This window comes from Spea bombifrons, chromosome 3 (assembly GCF_027358695.1).
Source record: "Spea bombifrons isolate aSpeBom1 chromosome 3, aSpeBom1.2.pri, whole genome shotgun sequence".
Lineage (NCBI taxonomy): Eukaryota > Metazoa > Chordata > Amphibia > Anura > Pelobatidae > Spea > Spea bombifrons.
The window spans coordinates 50216604-50234802 of NC_071089.1; the positions used below are offsets into that span (position 1 = coordinate 50216604).

General features: G+C 37.8%; 2 protein-coding genes across 3 annotated transcripts in view; both read left to right on the forward strand.

Annotated features, from left to right (window-relative positions):
• Positions 1-4156, forward strand: part of TAB2 (TGF-beta activated kinase 1 (MAP3K7) binding protein 2) — a 13242-nt gene extending 9086 nt beyond the window's left edge. Inside the window, exons 6-7 of one of the 2 annotated variants that reach the window (XM_053459960.1) lie at positions 161-256; positions 3387-4156. In XM_053459960.1, coding sequence (XP_053315935.1) covers positions 161-256; positions 3387-3532 — 242 coding nt within the window. In that variant the 3' untranslated portion in view covers positions 3533-4156. The remainder of the gene's footprint in view (positions 1-160; positions 257-3386) is intronic. The other variant, XM_053459961.1, reaches the window with a different exon arrangement.
• PPIL4 (peptidylprolyl isomerase like 4) overlaps positions 1-17821 on the forward strand; it is a 153293-nt gene extending 135472 nt beyond the window's left edge. Inside the window, exon 14 of the mRNA XM_053459965.1 lies at positions 17807-17821. The gene's annotated coding sequence lies outside the window, so the exon portion shown is untranslated. The remainder of the gene's footprint in view (positions 1-17806) is intronic.
• Positions 17822-18199: the final 378 nt, after the last annotated feature.

The following is an 18199-nucleotide window of genomic DNA, read 5'->3' on the forward strand; positions in this document are numbered from 1 at the left end:
TTCAAGCTCAAAAATTTTATATTTTTTGAAAGCTTGTGGAAATAATTTAAACATTTTCGGTGAAAGGCAATACATGTTTACGTTCTGTTTTTCATAGCAACGTGAGAAACTTAAATCTATAATGTGAGTTAAAAAATATATAATTTTTTTCTATTTTCAGGTCCACATTTTAATCCTAGTGCTATCCATAACTTCTATGATAATATTGGATTTCTAGGTCCAGTGCCGCCAAAGCCTAAAGGTACAGTATCTGTTGGTGAGTAAGGAGTTTACTTTTAGTGTTGGACTGGCTGGCTTTTTATTTTTTAACTGTAGCACAAAATTCCATAATCTGAAACATTTATGTATTTTCCCACTTTTTATAGATATGTATAGGTGTGTGTGTGTGTAACCTTTAACGGTTTCTTGAATTTTTTTTTTTTTATGGAAAAATTATACTTAACATCTAAATGACAACCAAGACATACCTGCCTATGGTTCACGTTCTATGTTTTCAACGATATGCATATTACATCTAGTGCTTAATACTGTGTTAAAATATTCCTAATTGTGAGGATATTTCATAATTTTTTTTTTTATTTTATGAAGTGTTTTATAAAAGAGATTTAAGTGATTTGAATACACCTTATATGCAACTTAGATGCCAACATAAAGAGATCTAAACAAAACATTTTTTGCCTCTGTACTATTAAACTATTAGAAATTGTGTAGTAGCTACACTCCCTCCCCCCAAAAATGTTCGCACATTAGTTGTGAGCTCTCTCCTGTTTCCAAAGACATAGCAGCAGACCACAGCACAATCCATGATACTTGATATACTGTTTTCCATTTAGTACCTCATGGAGAGGAGCGCTGGCTCAAAAAACAAAATGCATAGCCAAATATTTTTTCATTGTTTTCCCAGTTATTGTACTTTTTATTTTTAGAAAGATTTGTTACCCGAACTCATTGCCGCTTACTGCATTTTCTACTTTTTATGTGGTTTCTCTAGTTATTTGTTTCATGCATGTGCTACTCCTGAGAGTTTGGCGCTGAAATACCTATGATTAACATGAACAAAAATACAAGCAATGTGACAACTGGCAATTAGGATCCGTCCGTTTAAAATGTTCCATAAGTCTTTGCCTGTGTTGCACAAGAAAGTCCGATGCTAGGTCAAATACAGTACTGCATTTGTCACCTCACAGAATACTCTTCAGTGAGAAGGAGATATGATAAGTCAGTGCTTGAATGAGTGCTTATTCCTGAGCAGTGACGGGGCTTGTTCTCCATGTGTAAGCATATATACTTAACTGGAGTGAGATGGTATGTGTGTGTTTAGAATGAGTGTGTACGTGTTTGTAAGTGAATATGAGTGTGTGTTGGCAATACGTGTGCCAGTGTATGTTGTGGGGGTGGAAGGGGCAAAGATGGCACAGGCAGGCTGTTTGGGAGTGGCACTCACAAGCTCTTTAGGTTAAAAGGTGGCTCTGTGGAACATGTTTCTCGGTGAATGGCCCAGTGGTTTCTAGTTACACCCCTGTTCCTGGGCGCAAAAAGAAGTTTGGCTTTTCTAGAAACAAAAGAAGCCAACCCCTACATACGGATTATACATTGACTATGCTAAGCGAGACCCAAAGTATAGAAAAGGTGACAGTGTTTAAATCTACTGTTTCATATGCAAAAGTGCATTGTCCTCACCTGCCATGCTGCAGGCATGCTAGGTCATGAGAAGATAAGAATGGATCTGAGGAATCTTAATGTAACAATGTCGTATAAATGTTCCTTATATTTGATGAGCGCTGAATATCTGGTCATTCTACTCGCATGCGTGTATGTATACAGTTATATTTAAAAGTTTGCATACCCTGGCAGAAATAGTGAAATGTTGGCATTGATTTTGAAAATGTCTGATCATGCAAAAAAAACCTTTTATTTAATGCTAGCGATCATTTGAAGCCGTTTAGTATCATAGTTATTTGGCTCCTTTTTAATTCATAACAGATATCGCTTATCAAAAGTTTACATACCCTTGAATGTTTGGCCTTGTTACAGACACACAAGGTGACGCACACAGGTTGAAATGGCAATTAAAGGTTAATTTCTCACACCTGTGGCTTTTTAAATTGCAAATAGTTTCTCTAAATGGTGAATGCGGTTGTTAGCTCTCACGTGGATGCACTGAGCAGGCTAGATACTGAGCCATGGGGAGCAGAAAATAACTCTCAAAAGTCCTGCATAACAAGGTAATGGTACTTTATAAAGATGGCAAATTATATAAAAAGAAATCCAAGGCCTTTTCAATCACTTACTAAGAAGTGAAAAAATTGAGGATCTCTTGATACCAAGTCAAGGTCGGTAGACCAAGGAACATTTCAGGCCCAGCTTCCAGAAGAATTGTTCGGGATACAGAAAGAAAAACCCACAGTTTACCTCAGGAGAAATACAGGCCGCTCAGGAAAAAGACGGTGTAGTTGTTTAAAAGAGCACAATACAATGATACTTGAACAAAAACGAGCTGCATGTTCCTGACAACACCTTGACACAACTCACAGCTTCTGGCACACTAACTATAAGCGCTATGTTTGAAGAGGGATCAACAAGGCCTATAGCAAAAAGAATACCATCCTCACTGTGAAGTATGGTGGTGGCTCACTGATATTTGGGGGGGGCTCTAAAGGCACAGCGAATCTTGAGAAAATTGATGGCAAGATGATTGGAGCGTGTTATCAGAAAATACTGGCAGACAATTTGCATTCTTCTGCACGAAAGCTGTGCATGGGACACTCTTGGGCTTTCCAGCACGACAATGACCCAAAAGCACAAGGCCAAGTTGATCCTCTGGTGGTTACAGCAGAAAAAGGTGAAGGTTCTGGAGTGGGCATCAGTCTCCTGACCTTAATATCATTGAGCCACTCTGGGGAGATCTCAAACGTGTGGTTCATGCAAGATGACCAAAGACTTTGTGTGACCTGGGGGCATTTTGCCATGATGAATGGGCAGATATACCACCTGCAAGAATCATTACAAACGTTTACTGCATTGATGCTACAGGGGGCAATACACAGTATTAAGAACTAAGGGTATGCAGACTTTTGAACAGGGGTCACTTTTAATTTTTTTTCTTATGTTTTGTTTTATGATTGTGCCCTTCTGTTATAACCTACAGTTGAATATGAATCACATAAGAAATAAAAGATGTTTTGCCTGCATATATTGCCAATTATCCAAGGGTGTGTGTGCGCGCGTGTGTGTATGTATATCTGTAGATAGGCATGTAAAATCAATATACATTTTCATCTCTAATATGTCGGATTGTAATCCTCCCCATTAAAATATTTTAGTAAAGCTGTGTGTTTGTTATGTAAGTAGGCATACATCTCACATGCACTTTTATTTTCTTGCAGATCAACGGTCCATCGTAAAAACGCCAAAGAATGTGCCAGATACAGAGGAAGATGAGGGAGCTCAGTGGAATTGCACTGCATGTACTTTTTTAAATCACCCTGCCTTAAACCGTTGTGAACAGTGCGACATGCCCAGGCATTACTGAGCCAGTAGATCCTCATACCCTTTTATCCATGGAAATTAGGAGGAAAGTCAGAAGAGACCTTTTGTTAGCTAAAGCAACAATTCTGGAAGATAGGATTACATCTGAAGGTGTGGCCATTTTTATTCTTCAATAGGTAAAGCGTCAGCCCGTAGATAATAAATAATACCTCAGTGTTGTAATGTGTGCAGTTGGGATTCCTTTTTTTTTCTTTTTTTTTTTTTTCTCGCTTTTTAAATTGTCTGATCAGTGAAATGCTGATATACTATGTTCCCAACTGCCTGTACCATGTACAGTATTACTAGTCAACCAATAAGATTTGTTCTTATAGTGCCCTGTGTTTGGATCTTTTCTCCTCACCATCTCCACAAACCAGCTGGATGTTTCGGATATCCATTGCAAAGCCAAAGAGTTGGTCTTCTATATATAATTTTTTTTTTTATTTTTTTTTTTTTTTGCTAAATGCAATCGGCTAAACACTACGGACACCGTGGAATTGCAACTGGCTGTTACTTGCTGGTGCCACATGGACCGAGGAAGGACTTCATAGTTTAGTGTCTCTAGTTCCAGGAACCTCCCTTAACTTGTGATGCCAGCATCAGTCAAGTCTAACGGAAAAAGGAAAAACTGCATGTAATGCTTGTACGATACAGTGAAAATACCCACAGCTTTTTAAGTTGTACATAGCTTGAACGCTGGCTTTAAGTGATTCCCCTCCCTTTTTCACTGTTATTCCCTGTATGTATAGTGTAATAGGTTTTTTTTTGTTAACTTTTTTTCCTTGTGTAAGAGAAAAAAATGATTTTAGCACAGTCATTGTCCTCCCTCTGTAAGCATTTTGTCAAAGAATTGGTGCCTTAATTGGGGTGGGAGAAAATAAAGCATTAACAGTATGAAACTATGCACAAAAGTATCTCTCTCCAGCAAAACGGATTGCTCTTGTAAACAATGATGTCCTGTGAAAACCTGTGGAAGAAGAATGCTGAAATGACAATGTCTTTTTAAGGGTACACGGATGATTTTTCTGTACATATTGAATCTTACAGTGGATGACAGAATTTATAATGGATATTCCTCCTTTTGGGGTGGAAAGATGTAGGTTAATTCAGTTTCTCAGGCAGCAGTGAAAACTTTGAGTATAAAAGTTTCATGCTGTTTTTGTCTTGACTGAAAAATAAACAAAAACACACAAGTAGTGCGACCAAAAAAGAACTGCATGTATATTAACATTTTCCATACACGGTTAGGCGCTTTTTTGCGTTTCCATTACCTTGTTCATGTGGTTATTGCATAGTTTTGCACCACCACTGTTTTGGTGAGGGATGCAATGTGAACAGCACATGAGGTAGGCTGAATAGCTTAAGCTTCAAAACATAACATACAGACTTTGTAATCCTCCAGTGCAAAATGGGTTCCCTTTGGGGGGGGGCAAGATACGTGTCCACTTTAAGTGAGTGAAGCTACAGTGGATCCTTGTCATAACAGCACAATTTGGGCAATAACAAAACTTTCTTCACACTTATCTGAAATTCATTTGGTATACAAATCCGATGTCTACAAATCAAAACCTAATGCTTTCTTTCAGTTGGTGTTCTATCTTCAGCTGTGGACTTGGGTGGTCTCGCATAGATAAAGCGTGGTTATTCAAATCATTTCTTCATTCTCTGGTTATTTAATCTCTTGCCGTGTTTTTAATGTATAGGAGGGCCATACATATGCTGCTTTAGTATTAATATGAAGATAGGAGGGAGTCAACCTAGGTGTCATCCACTGTAAATGATTCATTTACTATAACTGGTGTATGAATGTGTATATGTGTATATATATATTATGCACATATACCTACATGTTGATATATCATTCAAAAATGTGATAAGCCTTTCTTGAGACTTTTCATTTTGCTGCAGAATGCAGTCCTAAGTAAATAGCCTGTCAAGTGTTGTTGTCAAGAGGTGTGATATTTTCTTAAACCTCTCCAGCACTGTAATGGGTTAAGCAGCAAACCCAAAAGCACTTACAAGCAATACTTTGTTCATAAAAGACATTTTTTTCAGCTTGATCTGCAGTTTTCTGTGAAGATTGACAAATCAATTTTTACTTGTTTTATTAATAAAACCTAATTTTGGATATCAGGAGTTGATGGTTTTTGTGATTTAGCTGGGTAAACAGTCTTTGTAACAGATAAGTTATTTATAAAAAAATAAAAAATATATATTCTACATATTTTGTTTGTGAATTTAATCAATCAGCAAACAACTGGGAGACGTTAAATGTAGCATTCCTTCAAGCCGAACACATGTTTTCCGTGACACCTAATGCAATAATAAAACTTAAGATATGTTTTTTTTTTTCTGTCCTACCTGTGTGTAAGGGCCATTAGCTTGTTAGGGTGCTGCTGCTGTAGAAGCATTCAAACAAAAATCTCGTTGGAAGGGCTATATACGTTCAATGTCGGCTATTAACCTTCCCCTTTCACTCTACCCACAACTTGCATCTTGCCAGCCACTGGCACCTCTTCCTATTGGGTAACCTCTTCCCTTTAAGACCTTTAAATCAGTCTTCTCCATACAACCTTCACTATAATCAAATCAAATGCACCATATTTTGAAGCTTATGCACTCAATTGTGTGCAGGTGAGTTGTGGTTCCAACTCCATTTACTGGACTAGTAATTGTAAAAAGCCCAGCACTGGCATGTTTTTCCACCCAAAAAAATAGCTAAGATGGTCCTGCATAATCACTGGTTCAATGGGCGAGGAGAAGCATAAACATTGTCAGCCAAGCTCTTCCTGGAGCAGAAGGTTACTGGGATTGGACCATTGTGATGTTTGAAGTCAGGGAGTTGAAATCACAACTCTCGCAAGCTTTTCTGTCAAGTCTCCCTTTAACAAATAGACCCTGAATGTCTCATTCCTTCTCAACCTCCTAACAGATTAGGAACTCTCGTTTTGTTGTGTCCATTTTGCAATACAAGTGTCTTATACAGTCCCACCAATGAATAATGAATGAATAATGAATATCTTAATATACCCCTTTGTAAGTACCTTAAAATGCATTCTTTACCACCATCACCGTCATTGGAAAAAAAAACCAACTTGGAGCCAAAGGCTGCTTAAAGTGTGGTTTCTGCACTTGCACAGAGGCAGGTTCCTCCACGAAACACTCGAGCCGTTACGGAAGCTGGTTGATTCCCTCCTTTTTTGTGCAAATCTGTAAAAATGACAGCAATCAAATGCATTATAGGGCATATAATGGCTGCAATGTCCCCTTAATATCAATTCTATACTCTTCCAATATAATAGTGCTACAGAGTCTGCTGGTGCACGATAACTGTTATTTTTGTCACTTAGAGTGAGATCTGTGATCTTCCCTACACTGATCAGGAGTAAAATGTACAACAGTCAGATCTGTATTGCTACAGGTACAGACTTCTATGTCAGATGGTTTCAGCATTCACAAATCTAGAAGTATATTAAAACAGGTATAAATATATAATCTACTACTGCTGAAGGTAAGAATTTTTCACAGCCCTGACACTCTTGTATGACAATGTCTTTGTATGTATTTGTACCCTCTTAACTGGGTTTCCCTTCTCAGTGTTGCCCTCAGCAATTTTCTTTATCTCCCCAACTGTAATAATCTTCATGCCAAAATCAACATTGCGCCGAACCTCTGTTAAAACCGGTAGTTTGTGTAGTTAAGGATCTCAGGAAATAACTGTGGATTATATAGGGCCAGTGCAGACTTCCGTGTTTAAACTCAAAGGGTTTGAAATGTTCAGATATGTTGAAGCCTCCATCATAAGCTCACAGACTTCTTTTTTAACCATTACCGCATTGGAGCTCTGCAACCTTCCAAACTTAACTTAGTTTTTTTGATTTCTATTGTAACTGAATAGTTTGAGGTTTATACCATACCGAGGTGTTGTGCGCTGTAAGGATATATATACACTTTTGCTCCTTCTGGGGCACCTGCTTTCTACAACTCCCAGTATATATATGTGTGTGTGTGTTCTCATATATATATATATATATATATATATATATATATATATATATTTTTTTTTTTTTTTTTTCAGAGAAGCTACAGGTCTGTTTATGACCTATAACATTAACCCTGCAGTTAATGTTATTTTCTATAACGGAAGGCTTCCTATGTGCGAGGAAGGGTCACTGCCAGTCAGCTTTTAACAATCGTGGAGGGGGAGACCATAGAATGCTACTACGTATGAGATACATCGTTGATTTTTGGGTTCCAGCTGTAAATGACATAGGTAGTTGTACATGAAAGGCTTAATGGACCTATTCCACATTATAACAAAAACACAATATATTGTTTCCTTACATAAACATAACTCAACTTGTGAGACTTGTTTTTCGAATTATATGGTATCAGTGTATCCTTTGTCACAAGTGTTCCAAACCAAATATGTGAATTAAACTACGTGATTTAGGCAGTAATAGCAATTATGTTTGTGATCAGTTAGCACATCAGAACAAGTGTTAAACGAAGGCCAAATGGTAGAAAAGCACCATTTAATACAAAAACCTCTCTACCTTACACATAGGCACTCAGTTTTGTGTATTACCAATTTTAAGAAAGTGACATTTTGCTCTCAAGTAATGCAGTACTTGGACATGGCACCTGTTGAAATTATCACAAAATAAAATATTTAGGTTACTGATCAGCGGTGATACAGAGTAAGTTGTCAGGATTGGCCATGAAATGGCTTTTTAATTGCATCCCCTGGCTGCATGGTGCATTTCTTAGTTCACTCATGAAGTTGTATTCTGTTCAGCAGGCAGCAAAAATAATGCCTGGAGCTCCCTCAAGTGGTGTTTATGCAGAGTTTTATTTTTTTGTAATGCAGCCACAGCAACAGAAAATGCATATTACAGTGCTTAGTAAGTACTTTAATATGCTTGTTTTTTTTTTTTTTTACTGAACCGAAAAAGAAAAAGGCCAGCGTTGCAGCACCGTCGCCCCCCTCCGCAGTTCAGCTTACATTCTGCTTAATAGAACACAATGTCAGGGTACTTAATCCTTCCATGCATTTACATTCAACAATGTTAATGTATCCCTTTCAATGCCAAGGGAATTGCTAGGGACACATTGCTATACAGTAGTTACCTTTAGTTTAGGACCTTAGCACTCATTTGTTCTAGCAAAGTAATCCAATATTTGCTAACATTTGTCTTTTGTTTTGTTTGTTTTTTTTACATTTTTACGTTGCTCTTATTGGGGGGAGGGGGTTATGGTAGAAGTGAGACAGCTATAAAGTCATGATCCTTTATCCAGCAGGCCTGCCAGCTGATTTCAGAATAGATCTGACAGAATGTAGGCCTACTTTGACCATATTGGACCCAACTAATGCGTAAAGGCATCAATTTTTTTGAAAAAAATTCTTATAGAAGCAGCTGGTTCAACAGCCTCTCCTCCAGACAGTACCTCCCATTTTAACAGTAACATTAACATTTCTCATGTAGTATTAAGCATGCAAAACTTCAGCCAGGGGAGGTAGGAAAAGGCTGGTTGCTTTAGGTGATCAACCAGAAAGGCCCTGATACTGTTGTAACATAGGCATGCCCCCCAACTGTCCCAATTTGGGTCTCACTGTCCCACCTATCCCTTCCTCTGTCCCGCTTTGCAATCTCTCTCTCTAGTCGGCTCAACATTGGGGAGCGCGAGGTCGCTTTACTGCTCCCTAATCACTAGCCGCCAGCAAATAATGCCAAGCACGTGGATATGACATCATCCCTGCACTCTGCAACAATAGCCGGCGCGTAGTGATAAGGGAGCAGCAAAGCGAGGTCTGAAGTGACAGACCTGGCGCTCCCACCACAGGATACAGGAAGGAGGATGAAGGAAGGTGGAAGAGATAAGAGATGGGGAGAAAGGGGTGTATGTGTATGTATGTGTTTGTAAGCTTGTGTGTGTGTGTATGGGCCGGTGTGTGTAAGAGCGGTATAGGTATTTGTTAGCTGGTGTGTAAGGGCAGTGTATGTGTATATGTCTGTGTGTGTGTAAGGGCAGTGTACATGTATTTGTGTTTTTATGGGCAGGTGTGTGTAAGAGCAGTGTATATGTGTGTAAAGGCAGTGTATGTGTGTTTATGGGCAGGTTTTGTAAGGGCAGTGTATGTGTGTTTATGGGCAGGTGTGTGCAAGGGCAGTGTATGTGTGTTTATGGGCAGGTGTGTGTAAGGGCAGTGTATGTGTGTTTATGGGCAGGTGTGTGTAAGGGATGTGTATATGGGCAGGTCTGTGTAGGGGCAGTGTATGTGTGTTTATGGGCAGGTGTGTGTAAGGGCAGTGTATGTGTATATGGGCAGGTGTGTGTAAAGGCAGTGTGTAAGGCTTACATTAGCCTTTTTTAATTAAAAAAAAATCTCTGCTGCTGTGGACTACTCTTCCAATGATGCTCAGCCAGCATTATGGTGGACACCTGGCTGGCTGAGAATCATGGGAATTTTAGTTCACAGCTAGCATCTGCAGCTTTATTGTTGCTGCACTTCCCATGATACTCAGCCAGTATCATGGAGGTAGTATGTCTGGCTGAGCCTCATGGGAATACAATTTAATGTTTTAACTGTGCTGACAAAAATGAAGCGTGTTTTAAGTGGTGATGAAAGAGTGACATTTTAAAGTGCAATTGCTTGTACCAGTGAGTTCCGCGAGATGAAGAAAAAAAAAAAAGGTGTCCCTCTTTAATATTTTGAAATGTTGGGAGGTATGCATAGGTACTTAGCTGGCTGTCTGAGCCCACTTTGCCAGCTTCATGTCTCCCACAAAAAACATTTTTGGTGTTTTTTCCACATTCTACAGTAGATGTGATTATCCAGCTCCAGGTATATGTTACTGTCAAACACCCCAATATATGTTCAGCCATACACGAGTGGGTTTGTCGGGTTATTTGGGAGGTAAAATGCCACTTTGCGAGGTGTGGGTTTTTTTGGGGAATTTGGATCTGGTCAATCTGTACTCATATGCTATTTTTGGGACATCTTTGAACCTGGCCAATTCAATTTACGCTATCAAATCGTACATTTTTAAAAACTAGACACCCCGTGGACATTTAAATTGCCAGTATTTTAACTTTCCATGTGAGAATTTTTGTGAGGATATAGTGCTAATTTTAGGACTCAGTTTTTGTATCTATAAAGAGATGTGTGTATATATATATATATATATATATATAATCTTTATAGATACAAGAACTGAGTATATATATATATATATATATACACACACACACACACACACACACACACACACACACCGTATTTGCTCGATTATAAGACAAGGTTTTTTGGGGTAAATTGCATTGGCCGGCTTTAAAGATGTCCCAAATAGCACATGGGGCAGAATGAGCAGATTGGAAAAAACATGCTTTTGAAATAGCAAAATGCTATTATTATTGCCCTATAGCTTGCAAAAGAACCCCAAAAACATTGGGTATTTCTAAACTCAGCACAAATAGAATCGATTTAGCAATTTTTTTTGATTAGCTTTTGTAGATGAGTAAAAGATCTTTCAAATAAAAGTGAGAAAAGCTTTTTTTTTTTTTTCAGTTTTTCACCATAAATTTTATTTTTATCGAAAATTAGATACGATAAAAAAAAAAGATCTGAAGAAAGCGCTTTTTGTTCTGAAACAAAAATATATAATTCCTGTGGGTACAATAAATGGGAGAGAAGAAAATGACAGCTAAACACGAGCAAGTGTTAAAACAGCCTTGGTCACGAAGGGTAAAAAAAAAACAAAAAAAAAACTGGTCCTTAAAGGGTTAAAGTGCATGCTCATTTCAGCTTCATGTGGGAAGAACATGACCCAATCCACCACAATGCTTTTTTGCTGTGCTTTTTCACTGGTATGCTCTCCAGGGTCTGGTTTCAGCAATATATGTTTTGCTCTTTAAGGTATTTTTTAAAGAGATACCTCCCAGAAGAGTTATTGACTCATGTGTTATAAAAGGACAACTCTATTGCTTTTCTTGCAAGAAAAGGTCAAGGGCCGGCCCTACCATGGAGCAGAGTGGGGCAACTGCCCCAGGCGGCACTTTTGAAGAGGCGGCAAAGTGCCAAGGTGTTTTTTTTTTTTTTTTTAAGCGGAGGAGAGAGAGGGGCTCCTCTGCGAGCCCTCTAGCTCGTCTCGGTGCTGGCTTGTAATGCTGAGCGCCAGAAAATGACGTCATTTCCGGCGCTCAGCAGTAAAGCAGGGCGCACTGTGGTAGAGCAGGGAGACTCGCTGCAGGACTGCTGAAAGGTAAGTGCAGGGGGGGGTAGATAATGACCCCTGGCGGCCGCGGGAATTAGGGGGGATGGCATTTTAAACTTCGCCCCAGGCGACATTATGTCTTGGGCCGGCCCTGAGAAGGTCACTGAAAACTGCCCTGCGAAACTCAAGGGAGCCTGTGGTAGGGCATAAGTGTTTAAGCCACATGGAAGCAGATCAGAAATGATGGAGAATCTATGTACAAAGGCAAATAGAAAATTTGAAGATGCTTTTTATCTTCAGCACAGCCAGACTTGTTTGGTAAATTTAAAGCTAGGCTTAGTTTTGCACTTTGAACTAGAATAGTTGAACTGAGTTCCTTGTGTTTTTTTTTTTGCTAAGTTTTGCTAAATACATATTAAAGGAGAACACTCATAAAGTTTTTTGTTTGTTTGTGGTATAGCTGTGTAATCAGCACCTAAGAGCCGTGTGCATTTGGAAAGTTGACGAGAATTTGTCCACTCGTATGAATGTTCGAAAACAAAACCATTTTCTAATGATTGGAGGAAGGGGAGAGGCTGTCCCTGTGACTCTGCCTCTTTGCGGAGATGGACCGAAGGGCTAAAATAAGCGTTTCTGTATCTTTCTCCACAAATCTTAGTCTGGCTTCTTGAATGACAGTGAATTTAGTTTCCAAATGGAAAAAGCCCTCAGAATGTCGTCCGGACAATTTGTTTTTCTCATTTGCGCAAGTCTAGTACCTAGTACTTAGTGTTGTGTACCTAGCTGGCTAATGTGAGGTGAAGCAGTATGTAGGAAAACTTGCTTCCTGGTTCCCTCCATGTGAACAGATTGTGGTTACTCCAGTCTCCATAGGAATAAAGAATTGTCTCTCCATGCTGGACCATGTGCTGACATAAGAAGCCTGTTGCACCAAGCTGCATATTTAAAAAAAAAAAAGGCCATAATTTGTGGGATTTTGACAAAAAAACCAGCCTCCATTTTAAGCCATAACATTGCATTTTTATGTGTCATCTTCTCTGTTGTGATCAGAGCTCCAGGAGGCTTCCCAGTCGCAAAGGAAGTTACTGAAGACTGCCACAGGATGATGGATAGGCGCATAGTTGTGTTAATTTCCAGGTATGTAAAAATTAAGCATGCATTTATAAAAGGTAAATATCGACCTCTTCACCTTTTATCTACTGTACTGTGTGTAAAATAAAATCAAGCTACATTAAACAATAAGTTCCCCTATATTTTTAAAGCACCAAAAAAAAAAAAAAGTCGGCATAGCCAGTTGCTGTATTATATTTTTACTAAAATATCTAGCCTGTTTTAGAGATCTTTGTTGCTGCGTCCTATTGTTTCCTAGTCCCATAAATTTTCACCTAAACTGTCTTTCTTTAAAAAGAACATAATGCATCAAATTGTTTCAGGAGACTAGTCTGTTTTTAAGCACAAATAAATCAATGCGTAAACATGAGATAAGTGGAAACGTGATAACACTTTAATTTGTGAGAAAAATAGCACTGTTTGAGATGTTATAGGTGAGTTAGCCACTTTATCATAAGCACAATTGGTTAGAAGCAAACATCTCAAGATTATAACTTTATATACACAATAAATACAATAGTCCTTGTTTGGCATTTATATTCATATATATATTTTTTAAATTATTATATGTAAATGTACAATATAATTCAAGAACTCTTGAGGGGCAACAGGACAAAGTATATGTGCCATTAACAATGAAAGACCACAGAAATGCCACCTACACCTTAAACATAAAAAAAATATATTTTGTTTCTTATTTGTTGAATAAAAGGCCATTGTAAATACAATTTAGTGAAAAGTGTCCTCCCCTCCAAGAGCTAACAAAAAGCAGTATCAGGGCACATGTAAATGGTAAATTCCATATAATGCTTTTTTCAAAATAAAGATTTTTTCATTATATTAGCCACTTTTATCTATATATGCACATATCGGCTCCAAGATTCCAAGGACAGCTTGTGTCGGCATACATACTTATCAGTAAAAGCTATCATCACCAATCTCTTGTGTCCACATACATATTACAGTGGAATAAAAATTCTACTAAATTTCCATATTTAGGTAAACATTTTACAGAAACTCTCCTCAATAACTTACAAAACAGAGCTGCCATTTGAAAAGTTTCCCAGGAACGCAATGCACCATGGCTATTATCTTTGTATGCCGACTTACATGGAAGCAGAGGATTCTGGAAACAATGGCTGACGGCAAACTGTGGTGGAAAACCTCAAAATTATTTCAAAATTGATACCTAAACTCAGCACTGCGAACCGCAAATTTTATAGCAACAATTTGGATTTTCAGCGCTGATGTCCTGAAATTTGAGAACCCCCTCCTGCTGGATATTAATATGGATATTTTTGCTCAGATGTTAATATTAGTATATGACATCATTAGTAAGAAAATCTAGTCCAGTATTTATTCAGTAACATTAAAAGGAGACAAGAGAATTCATGTTTTTTTAAGGTTGGTCTACTTCCGTTGTCTATAAACCACATTAAACAGCAAAATGTATTAAAAACAGTAATATAAAGTGTTATTGTATTCTGTTGCTAGTGCTAGTTGCTATTCCAAAAACATCTAGTTACATAAGATTTTTGAAGCTACTTTTTTTTTCCAGATAAGTTTAAAATGTAATGTCCTAAGAGTAATGCACTAAAAGATTCCAAAAGGTGGTGGTGTCCTTGAGTTAGCAAAGTAGTAGGACCTACCTATCGTTTTGATGGCATCACTGACAGTTGTGAGCCAACATAAGAAGTCTGATGATATCCCCAAACTGGGTTCTTGAGGTTTTTCTATACTGCGGGGTTAGTTTAGTTAAAACTTGGAGAAACTTGGTACAGCTTGAGCATCAAAGGTAGCGCTCAATTACTGTATTCTCAAGTCAAGTCTGACAATAGAAGCTATTAGGACAGAAACTTTGGAAAGTAAAAAGGTTCCACATAAAGTGTCAGAATTCCAAATTACAGTTCTCAGCACTACAATAACCAATTATTTTTAGAATTGGTTGGCAACCTTGTTGGATAAAACCAATGACATGTAAATTTGACAGAATAGCACAAATAGTATACTTAAAGGGAATCTGCATTCTGACATTAAAGCTTTAAATTACCATGCTTTTATTATTTAGTTTGCTTAGTTATCAGTAATACGCCGCCCTGCTTAATGTGGCAGTATTTAAAGGAACGCATCCCCTACCTTAAAGGCACGGTCTAATGTCCCTGACATCTGTTTTGTAAGAATGTATATTAATGTTACTTACCTGACACAGCAAAAAAAATGTATTCCTCCATGATCAGAAATTTCCTGCACTGATTGGATTGTTTGCCATGCTACTCAGTGGTAATAAAGCACTTGAAACCATATAAACCAATGGGAGTATGTCCTGTCACTGATTGACAGCTTAGGCAACCAATCAGTGCTATGGAATTTGATGGCGCTATATAAAACAAATAATAATAAGCAAAGTGCTCCTGTTGAAATCAATGTGTTAAACATGAGCAGTGGGGTCTAGACAGAGCCAGCGCTGGATGTGACTGGAGGTGGGTACATCACATGCAGGGAAATGCATTTAAATGCATCTCCTGCAGGGCATTTAGCTGGGGGAAAGAGACATGATTTCCAAAATGAACCACACACATGTATGCACTAAAGTACATATGATGGCTGGAGTGTCCCTTTAATGTGCAAAATAAATATTTAATACAATCTCTGATGTTTCAAACTAAGCAAGAGGTGCACAACTGCGCTTCATGATATAAACTGCAATTATGCACAAATATAGTTGTGTATCTTGTCATTGGTTGAAGAATTCTTTGTATGTTACCTGTTATTCTTTGCCTTGCTCCTTTCAGTCATTTTGCTAAAACTGACTAAATATGGTGTTCAAAACCACTGCCAAAGATGTTCCTCCATCGGACACCTTGAATTAGACGTGATGACTTCTCTTTATTTTTCTTGTTTTTATCAAATGTGTCTTGCATATTGCACAATGAGCTTCATCTCTCTCACGTTTTGTTTAACATTGGGACTGTGCCTTGGGGTTTAGATCCCAGAGGGAACTGAATGAGGAATAATAATCATGCAGGCCTTGAGAAAATAACTTTTCTGCTCTCCAAAGTATACATGTAAGGTGGGATTTTAACATGTATATATCACGTATTTTAGTAATGGTTTGTGACCACTGTATACAACCATGAAACTGAAAATATCCAGGAAACTGGATACTTATGTTTTTTGGTTGCATCAATAACTAGTTATAACAAAAAAGGGATATCAGGTTATGTCTCAAATTGAATTGCTTTATACAACTTAATGCACTGATATACAGTCATATCAAGTTACGTCTAATAGTTTCCATTTTGCTTTAAACTCATATTTCCTAAATTTATGCAATTGTTAGTATTGTTAATAGCTTCCATCTCATTTACAAAACCACATTTTCTGCATAGGTTAATTGTGGAAGATTACTTTATGAACTTCATGTCTACTGGTAACAGTAAACAGCTGAACAAAAAAAAAATACTGTATGACAAATTAATTTTGACTGAAAAGTATGCAGCTGATAATATAAATAAGAACCCAGTAAGAATTGTTAAACACATACATAAAACATTGTGGGAGTTCCCCTTTTAATTACTAATATCAGACTAAAAAGTTTTCAAAATATTGTGCTGTTTTCTTTTTTAAAATGATGTATTTTTTTTCACTCATCCCATCTACTAGATAAACACCCTAGACTCCTTATTGTAGTATTTGCGGTACACAATAGAATGGTTAAGTCTTAATTACCCAGTCGGACACCCTGACTAATGCAAGTCTATGGATGCAGTGCAATAAAGAATCGGCTCAGTGTGGTATTTGAGCAGGGAAAGTCACGAAAATATCCTAACAATGGCAGCCCCAGGTCATCAGAAAAAGCACGTTTATTGCAACTAAATTACATAAAAACCAGGCTTTTGGCGATGCTAACCTACATTACTGCATACAGCCCTGTATTTTATGCTCAAGTAGAAAAATATTTTTCTACGGGACCTAATCTTTGAATTATTCTAGTCTGAAAATCCCTTAATCCGATAAAGATCTAGATCAGTCCTGGTGTTTCATTTTCATGAAATAATACAGTACATTTGTATGGCATCTTTTGGCCCCTACACTTCTGCATGTGGGCTACCCAAAGAGCACAACACACTCTTCAGCCCCAACCCATACACCAAACCACCCATACAGACCATATTCATAAAACTGTATACATATTTTCCATCCACAAACCACTCTAAAGCAAGAGTTGGCAATGTCCATGGCAAATTGTAACACATTTACAGTAAGTGCACATGTATGTGTGTGTATTTAAGCCATTAATTTTGACAGTATGTGCCAGTTGTGTGACTAGTGAGCTGGACGAGATAAAACTGCTATTTAGTAGGAAATATGGGACTGATGCTTATGGAACCTCAAGATATTTTTTGGGCCCTAAGCACCTGCCATATGATAAAGATGGCCATCATTAATTAAAAAATTGGCATTATTCTGTTGTTTTGTGCAATATTGTCTGTGCTACATGCTAGTGTTTTAAAATTATGCAATACTACTTCTACACAGCAAACTGTCATTGGACTGTCAACTATTTCTGGGCCACTGTTTGAGTAATATACTAAAACTATCCTAAAACGTAACGTGTTTTGAGATGCCCTGTATTGTAATCAAGCATTAAAAATATTCAAAGCAGTGTGTCTTTTACAGAAATACAAGGTAGGCCGTATATTTAGAAGTCACTAAGGATAATGTTATTAATTAGCGCCTTCCAAATTTCACCACCTAATTGCTCCTTATTGTAGATGAGGACCCAGGTGCAGAATATAAGAGTCTTTCCCTCATTTTGTCTCTTATCAGGCATGTGTAAACCAGCTTATACACTAGATTTCAGACTAGTGCTATTTTAGGGTAAGTGTGTCACAACAAGCGATCACAACAAATCATTTGTTTATGGCCGTATTCAGTTATTACCAGTTCACACTTAAAAAAAAAAAAAAAAAACCCAGCAAATAATGCTTCCTGTATTTGGACAGCAGGAACAAAGTTTGTGCTCTGTACACTTTCTGTGCTATCGTGTTCCCTCCAGGGTGCTGAGGTCTAAAGCCAGTAATAAAGCTCCAATACATAACTTACAGTAGGAGCCTCTTAAATGATCTTTTGGTGGTTCCGCACATCCTTCAAATGCCAGTGGTTCTCAGCAGAATGTCCTAGGCAATGTTGGTGATTATGATTACGCTGTACTAAGCATGCCCTGTATTGTGTACTTGTGCTAGTCTTAAGGCAAAACAAATAATACACAGTTGAAAATCATGGAATGGGACCAAAACTAAAATAAGATATCATACAGGTTCGTGACTTATCTTATGTGCATG